The sequence below is a fragment of the Capra hircus genome, chromosome 24, assembly GCF_001704415.2.
Source record: "Capra hircus breed San Clemente chromosome 24, ASM170441v1, whole genome shotgun sequence".
Lineage (NCBI taxonomy): Eukaryota > Metazoa > Chordata > Mammalia > Artiodactyla > Bovidae > Capra > Capra hircus.
The window spans coordinates 43,792,865-43,802,335 of NC_030831.1; the positions used below are offsets into that span (position 1 = coordinate 43,792,865).

Sequence of the window (9,471 nt, forward strand, 5' to 3'; positions counted from 1 at the left end):
CCTGTTGTGAAGCACTGGCTTTAGTTGCTCCAGCTTCAGTAGTTGCAGCTTGTGGGCTCTAGAGGGGCTGAGTAGTTGTGGCACATGGGCTTAGTTGTTTCATGGCATGTGGAATTTTCCTGGACCGGGGATCGAACCCATGTCCCCTGCTTTGGCAGGCAGATTATTATCCACTGCTCCATCAGGGAATCCCCATAGAGCCTGGTTTATGTCAGTTTGGAATTTTCTTATTTGTTCTCTGCGGATGGATTTGATTTTTGGTACCAGCCAAAATCCATATAGAGTTAAATCTCAAGATGCAGTTGATCAAGTTACTGATACGATTTTGGTACAAAGTCAAGTGTGACCATTAGTAAGCCTGATGTTGTTCAGGCTACAAGCTAATGCTGCAGAGAAAGGCCAGGAAGAACCCAGGAGGGGATGGTGGACAGTAGCCTGGTGTCCCTGTTGGTAAGGCTCTTGTGATAAGGCTATGATCATGTGTTACTTCTGCTCATCTGCTGGTGAAGTGTGCTTTTACTTAGTCCTTTAAAATTGATGTGGTTTGTTCTGGGGAAGAAACGTGTTCTCTGAATTATCTTGATTCTGAGTGGTCCCTGTTGGGGAGGCTGACCTGGGCATCTAAGGGAGGTGGCTAGGATGGCTCTGTTCCTCCCCTACCAGCTCCACTGTGGGAAGGCATGTGGCCTGAAAGGAGGCTCACAGTGTTTGGCCCTGAGCTCTCTGGTTCCCAGGCTGCTTCCTCTGGAAGCCTGACTGCTCACTGGCCCTGCCTCCAGCCCAGGAGGCATCACAGTCCTCCTCTTGGGTTTGGTTCTGGGCCTGTAGGCTTTCTCTAGCTGTTGATTGTTCTGGACAATAAAGGAGTCCCTTTGCTTTCCTCCCAGGAGAACTTGCTTCATGGTTTGTCTTTCCCTTAGGGGATCTGGTCTACATTGAATCAAGTTGGAAGGGAAGTAGTCTTGAGAAGTCTGATGATGGATGCCCAAGGTGGGTAAGGGGAAGTGCTGGAGAGGACAATCACCAGCACTTAAGCTGTTAGTGTCGCCTGGGTGGAAAAGTCAGTACGACTGAGGAATCTGTCTGGGAATAGGGAAGAAACAAGAGAAAATGGACTTTTGTTGTTGTTTGGTCGCTAAGTTGTATCTGACTCTTTGAGACCCCATGAATGGCACACCATGTTTCTCTGTTCATCAGTATCTCCCTGAGTTTGCTCAAACTCATGTCCATTGAGTCAGTGATGCCATCCAACCATCTTATCCTCTATCATCCTTTTCCTGCCCTCAGTCTTTCCCAGCATCAGGGTCTTTTTCAGTGAGTCAGCCCTTTGCATCAGGTGGCCAAAGTATTGGAGCTTCAGCTTCAGCATCAGTCCTTCCAATATAATATTCAGGGTTGATTTCCTTTACATTTGATTGGTTTGATCTCCTTGCTGTCCAAGGGACTCTCAAGAGTCTTCTCCAGCACCACAGTTCGAAAGCATCAGTTCTTTGGCACTCAGCCTTCTTTATCAGATGGCAAAGGTGTTGCTAAATACCCAAACATCAGTTTTAGCTGTGCTTTTCATCCTGGAACAGGGAGTAAAATAAAATTTCAAATATTTGAGGCCATATGATAATATTCATTTGCTGTGAGGAACGCTTGGGTAGAAACTGAAATATCCAGCAGTGATCTTGCTTTATACAGACTGGCTGTGTCACCTCCAGCGAGTCATGTGCCCTCCTCAAGCCTCAGTTTCCTCCCATCCAAAATGAGTGAGAATTGGCTCAGATCAGAGACCTTCAGATTGTCTGACCACTTTAACCAAATGTGTAGGAAAGACATACCACTTAAATTGATACCACTTAAACATACCACTTAGCTCTTCAAGAGGCTGCAACTCACAGTATGGGAAACACTGTACTGGGTGTTTCCAGTGCCCAAATCTGATGATCCCTGTGGTCCTCTGTGTATTGAAAGGAGAGTTTAGCTGAGAGCTACACCAAGAACGTTGGGGGCATGGGGTGGTCTCATGTGGTCACAGTGCCCATGGCCCTATGGCAGCAAGTGGGCTTCAGCTGCAGCTCACAGCACCAGCCAGTGAGTCATGGTCACAGGTGACTCTCTCAGTGCTATAAGGATGGCATCCTTTGGGTGGGAAAAAATCTAAGAGATACAGACAAAAAAAAAAGAGTATTAGTACTCTGAGCACTTGTATATCAACATATTGAATAAAATAATAACCCAGATGAAATGGACAGATTCCTAGAAACCCCCTCCTAAGACTGAGTCCTGAAGAAAGAGAAAATACGAATTGATCTATAACTGGTAAGGAGATTGAATCAATAATCAAAGATCTTCCAACAAAGAAATTTCCTAGGCTAAATGGCTTAACTGGTGAATTCTACAAAACATTCAAAGAATTGACACCAGTCCTCAGACTCCTCCCCCAAAATTGAAAAGGATGGACCCCTTTTGAACTCATTTTATAGGCTAGCATTGCCCCAGTACCAAAACCAGACAGACACAACAGGAAAAGAAGCCAGTGACCAACATCCCAAATAAACATTGATGTAAGAATCCTCAGTGGCACTAACAAATGAGAATTCAACATCATAATAAAAGGATTATATCACCATGACCAAGTGGGGTTTATTTCTGGAATGCATGGAGGGTTCCACATTATGAAATCAATCTATGTAATTCACCTCATTAACAGAGTGAAAGGAAAAAAACGGCATGATCGTCTCATTGATACAAAAAAGTATCTAACATAATTCAGCACCCTTTCATAATAAAAACATTCAACAAACTAAGATACAAGGAAACTACCTCAGCATAATGAAGTAATCTATGAAAAGCCCGCAGTGAACATGATACACAACAGTGAGTGACTGGTGGCTCCCCTGTCAGATCTGGAGCAAGGAAAGGACGCATGTGTTCTTTCACCACTTCTATCCAACATAGTATTTAAGTTTTAGCTGGAGCAACAAGGCAAGAAAAGACATGTATCTCAGTAAGAAAGGAAAAAGTAAACTTACCTCTCTTTGTAGATGACATGATATGTAAGAAAACCCTAAGCATTCCAATTAACTAATAAACAAAAACTCCACTAGAACTAATAAGTTCAGCAAAGTTGCAGGACACAGAATCAGCACCCCCCCAAATCAGTTGTGTTTGTTTATACTAACAACAAACAATCCAAAAAGAAATTAAGAAAACAGTTCAGTTTACGATAACATCAAACAGAATAAAATACTTAGGAATAAACTTAACCATGAATATGAAGGGTTTGTAGTGTTGGTGAAAGAAATTATTCTCAAGTAAATGGAAAGGTATCTTGGGTTCATGGACCGAAAGACTTGATACTGTTAAGATGTCGGAACTACCGAGAGCAATCCACAGTATGCTCCCTGATGTTTTTCTGCAGAAATAGAAAAGCCCATCCTGAAATTCATGGGACTCCAACCCGCCCATAGCCAAAATAATGTTGAAAAAGAATAACGAAGTTGGAAATTACATACTTCTTAATTTCAAAAATTACCAGAATGCAATAAAGACAAATATTTAGACCAACAGGATAGAATAGAGAGCCTGGAAATAAACTCCCCCATGTATGGTCAGAGGGACTTCCCTTGTAACTCAGTCAGTAAAAGAATCTGCCGGTAATGCAAGAATCCTGCCTGCAATGCAGGAGACCTGGGTTTGATTCCTCGGTCGGAAGATCCCCTGGAGAAGGAAATTGCAACCCACTCCAGTATTCTTGCCTGGAAAATTCCATGGACAGAGGATCCTGGTGGGGCTGCAGTCCGTGGGGTTGCAGATTTGTCAGACATGACTTAGCGAATCAACTACCATGTATGGTCAGGTGATTTCCAACAAGGGTTCCAAAGGCCATTCAAGGAGAAAGGAGACTCTTAAAAAAAATGGTGTTGGATAGACTGGGTGTTCATTGCAAAATAATAACATTGAACCCTTATCTGCTAGCATATACAAAAAGTTAATTCAAAATGTATCAAAACCTAAATGTACAAGTTAAAACTATTAAACTCTTAAAACAATAGGGAAAAAGCTTCATGACATTGGGTTTGGCAATGGTATCTTGACTCTGACACCAAAAGCACAGGCAACCAAAGAAAAAAAATTGGTAAATTGGACTTCAAATATTAAAATCTTAACCTTATCACAGGACACTATCGAGATTGAAAGGCAACTCACAGAATGGGAGAAAATATTTACAAATCACATTTTGATATTCAAAAAGTATAAAGAACTTTTATAACAAACAACAAAGTAAGTCAATGTAATTTTAATTTAGGCAGATTTAAAATAGGCAAAGAACCTGAGTAGATACTTCTCCAAGGAAGATAATACAGATAGCCAACAAGCACATGAGAAGAGCTCAGGATCACTAATTGTGATGGTTAATTTTGTGTGTCAGCCTGACTGAGCTAAGCAATGCCTGGATAAAGCATTACTTTTGGGTGTGTCTGTCAGAGTTATTCCAGAAGAGATAACCATTCGACTCAGTGGACGGAGTGAAGAAAATCTGCCCTCACCAGTGTGGGTGAGCATCATCCAATCCCTGAGGGCCTGGGTAAAACAAGAAGGTGGAGGATGGGCAAGTTCTTTCTTCCTCTCTTTTCTTGAGCTGGGATGTTGATTTTCTCCTGCCCTTGGACATCAGAGCTCCTAGTTTGGGGCCCTTGGAAATCCAAGACATATACCAGTGGCCCCCCAGTTCTCAGCTGGGATGTTGATTTTCTCCTGCCCTTGGACATCAGAGCTCCTGGTTTTGGGGCCTTGGAAATCCACAACATATACCAGTGCCCACCCCCCCCCACCGGTTCTCAGTTCTTCATTATTTGGACTGAATTATACCACTGGCTTTCCTGGTTGTCCATCTCACACATTGCAAATGTGGGACCTCTTTGCCTCCGTGGGCACGTGGTTGATGCCTATAATCAGTCTGTCTCCTGTTTCTCTGGAGAACCCCGACTTAACATACTAACCATACACAGGCTAAAACCAGGGTGAGATGCCACATCACACCCACTTGGACTGATTATCAAGAAACTAGAAGATCAGGATTGGCAAGAAATTGGAACCCTGCGCTCGTTGGTGAGAATGTGAAATGGTACCACCACTCTGGGAAACAGTAGTGGTTCCCCCGGCCCTCCACATTAAACATGGAGTTACCACATGACCCAAAAGTTCTCCTCCATGAAAAGCAGAGATTCAGAGAGAGATTTGTACACCCCCGTTTACAGTAGCATTATTCACGATGGCCAAAAGGTGGACACAACCAAGATACCTGTGAATAACAAAATACAGTATGTCCCTGCAATGGATTATTACTCATCCTTAAAAAGGAAGGAAATGCTGACACTGGCTGCACCACGGATAAGCCATAAAGTCATTATGCTCAGTGAAATAAGGACAGTATTGTATGATTCCACTTGGATGAGGTCCTTAGAACAGTCAGATTCATAGAGACAGAGGGTAGAGTGCTGGTCACCCGCGCCTTGGGTGGAAGGAATACAGAGTTGGTGTTTAGTAGGTGTGGTGTCTCAGACAAATTCTGGAGATGGATGCAGCGATCAGTACATGGCAAGTGGATGGACTTAATGCCACAGAACCATATGCTTTCAAATAATTAAAATAGTAAATGTTACATATAACTTACCACAACTTTAAAAAAGACAATTTTGATTTTCTACTCACCATCCAGCCCAAAATAAGTGCCAGATTGAAAAGGAAAAAATGCAGTCATTGTGTTCTAGGTCTGCAGCCGGCATATCTGGATCATTCGGATGGTAAAGACAATCACTTGGAAGAGCATGTGATTTTTTAATCTTTAATACAGATGTTTTAGTGTCAGGTTCAACTTAGGGGAAAGTTTCCTGCCAATGTGGCTGGAGGAGTAAAATACAAAGCAGATTCCTCGAGGGTAAAGGAATCTGAAAACACACATCTTCCCCCTCTGAGATCCAGAGCTGTCCTGTTCCTTCTCCACAGCATGCAGATTCCCTGGAGCCCCTCGTGGTGGCCCAAGGCCATTGTGGGCCTGGGTTCTGGTGGCCCTGCTCCCGCGGCACCCATGGGGGCATCTTTAGGTCACCAAGAGGTGCTCTGTGGACACAGCTTGAGTGAACAGTTCTCACAAGCACACAGCTAGGAGAGATGCAGTGCATATGGGCCTGGGTAGTGATGCTGGCTTGATTTCATTCCTGTTGCTATGAATTCTATAAACTGCTAACTTATTTCTCAGCTTACTCCGCCGTGGTCAGAGGACCTGGCTCCCCGGGGCATCTGCTGCGGTTGCTGTGGCGGTGGTGATGCAGATGTGCCCCAAGGGGAACAGGCTGAGTGGCCAGAGAGGCAGGGGGAGGGGAGGTCTGGAGGGGTGAGGTTGGCAGGAGGGACTCTGAAAAGCGGGGCTGGGAAGCACATGGATTTAGAAACAGAGAGGTTGATGCAGATTTGGTGAAATACAGGACTGAGTGTGTGCAGGGCTTGGTGTCAATCTTTTTCAGGGATTTTTTCAGTGTTGCTAATTTCTAGGGAAATAAAACCATTGAGAATGGTTACTGCCATTTTCAGAAAATGCGCCACCCTTCTCCTGGGTCCTTCCTCACCTGCTTCATCTGGCGCTGTGAGTTCTGGCCATCAGGCTGTTCCCTGTGCTTTAATCTACAGCTGTTGTCACCAAGAGTAGAATTCTGAGTCCTGGAAACAGTAGAGGGTGTTCTGTGCTGTTCTCAACACCGGGGCTTGGACACCTGGTTAGTCACTGTGTGGCCTGTCGCCATTACATGGTTGTATAGTCAGACCTAAGGATGCCACCTGCTTGCAGTGAGGGGGGCTGTGCTGAACACTGGCCTGCAGGGAGCAGGGAAGGTCACCTTTGCCTCTGAAGGTCACCTTCACCTCCTAGGTCTGCCTGTGGTCACTTTCAGGTCACAGGAGGCTATGATGGCAGATCATGTGTGCGTATTCTTTTGGAATCGAAAAATGTGGGCACTGCCCTCGCTCTGATGCAGTTCTTACTAATCACAACAGCCCAGCAGACCCTGCTGTAGCCAACAATGAGTTCAGAAGGGATATCACATCTGTTGACAGGTTCATGGTCTTACAAGTGATCCTTAGTCATGCCTATTGTTTGCTTGTCAGTGTGGCCAAACATTTGTGACAAAAGATACTACAACTCAATCTCAGGTTCCATGTACCTTGTGAATGTTTGTACTGAAGAATCAGTTCATTGGAAGATGCCCAGGGGGCTCTTAGGTTTGGGAAACTCAGTTTTCAGTTTGAAAGCCCACTGCTATGGACGGGCAGTGCTTTCCTTCTGCTGCTGTTAACACAGGGCAGCCCCAGCTCGGAAGGCTTGATACCAGAGTTGCACACACACACGTGTAAATTGAGAGACTCCAGACCTTTCTCAATGCTACTGTGGGGAGATCTGTTGTACTTGTGGCCACAGCTTTCCTCGAGGTGCAGATTAAGGGCTGGGGCTTTGTGGTCCTGGGTGTTAAACAGCCTGTGTTCAGTGGAGTGTGTGTGATGCCTTGGCTTTGGGTGCTGCTGCATGAAACTAATTATCTTCCTGTGATGTCCACTCCCTGCTCCCCACTCAGGAAGGGTGCCTGTGGCCTTCAGACGGCTCTGAACCTCGGCCTACCTCAGAGGTAAGGGATTGAACACTGGCGAGATGTGGGTGGCAGGAGATGAACAAGATTGGTGGAAGGGTTGTGTCGGCACAAAGACTAAGATGTGTGCCAATAACCTGGTTTAGGAGGTTGGGGAGGAACTTCCCTGGTGGTCCAGTGGTATTAAGACTTCACCTTCCAATGCAAGGGGTTCAATCCCCGGCCAGGGAGCTAGGATCCCACATGCCTGAAGGCCAATATAACCAAAACATGAAAGTGTTTGTTGTAACAGATTCAATAAAGACTTAGTATGATAGGGAAGGGGCTTTCTAGGTGGTGCAGTGGTAAAGAATCTGCCTGCCAATACAGGTTCGCACCCTGGGTGGGGGAGATCCCCTCGAGTAGGAAGTGCCAACCCACTCCAGTATTCCTCCCTGAAAAATTCCGTGGACAGAGGATCCTGGTGAACCACAGTCCATGGGGTTGCAAAGAGTTGGACACGACTGAGCATGCACACACATACAATTGGGAAAATAAGTTTTTTGCCTTTAAGTTAAAAATATGGTATGAGAGAAGTTAATGACTATATATCTTTATATATGTATGTCTTTCCTCTAGAAGAAAGTTGAATGGTGAATAAGTTATGTTAAATAAAATGTCTGGATTCTTTTTGGGGAAAAAAAATCTATAATCATCTTTACTTTGGAATATAAAACATTTTTCATGTTGGTTGCTAAAAATTACAGGAAATTTTATCCAAAATAACTGGATAAGTTTAGAAGCTAGAAAGAAAAAGTCACTTGTTTCATATTTTAAAGTAACTGCTAGGGCAGCAGGTTCCTATAAATAAGTCATAAGTTGTCCCAGGCTTGTATCTGCTCCAAGTACAGGCCTGTGAATTTGCAACTTTCAATTACAAAGGAAATTCTATCCCCTTCCCCACTCCTCTGAATCACAGGTCTAGGAGCTGGAAGGGGCTTGAGAAAGCAGGGGGGCTGTCCTTACTTCCTATAAAAAAGAGTGGGACCTGGAGCAGGTCATGTTGGGGGGCTGGCCTGGGGGTGGGGGCTCCTGCATTCTTCTTAACCCAGTGGGAAATGTACACATAGCACATACAATAACTCCATTAAACCTACATTTTCAGGTAACTGCAATTATCCGTTGCTGAACCATCCTGGGTTTGGCAAGGTGAGTGATGTAAGTCATTAGGAATGAGAAAACCTTTTTTTCTGGAATAGTCTTTACTTGTTTTTTTGGTGGGGGAAGTTTTCAGACGGGTGAGAACAGACCAGGCGTTAATTTCCCTGCGGCCGTCACGTCCGTGGTCATCACTGTGCTGAGAACATCTCGCAGCCGTTCCTCTCTTCCCTGCAGACCATGTATGCCCCGCGGTCCAGGGATGGGGTGACTGCCCCACCTTTTCTCCAGAGGGATCGGTTCAGCCGCTTCCAGCCCACCTACCCCTACGTGCAGCACGAGATTGACCTTCCCCCCACCATCTCCCTGTCGGATGGGGAGGAGCCACCTCCTTACCAGGGGCCCTGCACCCTGCAGCTCCGGGACCCTGAACAGCAGATGGAACTCAACCGAGAGTCAGTGCGGGCACCGCCCAACCGAACTGTTTTTGACAGCGACTTGATAGGCGTATCCGTGTACAGTGGGGGCCCGTGCCCACCCAGCAGCAATTCAGGCATCAGTGCCAGTACCTGCAGTAGTACTGGGAGGATGGCGGGGCCGCCCCCGGCCTACAGTGAGGCGATGGGCCACTACCCAGGCGCCACTCCCTCCCACCCCCAGCACAGCGGCGCACACAGGGGGAGCAGACTGCTGCTCCAGCGAGAAG

The 9,471-nt window shown here is 45.5% G+C and overlaps 1 protein-coding gene across 1 annotated transcript in view; it reads left to right on the plus strand.

Annotated features, from left to right (window-relative positions):
- Positions 1-9,471, plus strand: part of LDLRAD4 (low density lipoprotein receptor class A domain containing 4) — a 160,890-nt gene that overhangs the window by 145,594 nt on the left and 5,825 nt on the right. The window contains 2 exon segments of the mRNA XM_018039377.1: positions 7,617-7,667; positions 9,003-9,471. Of these exon segments, the coding sequence (XP_017894866.1) occupies positions 7,617-7,667; positions 9,003-9,471 (520 nt within the window).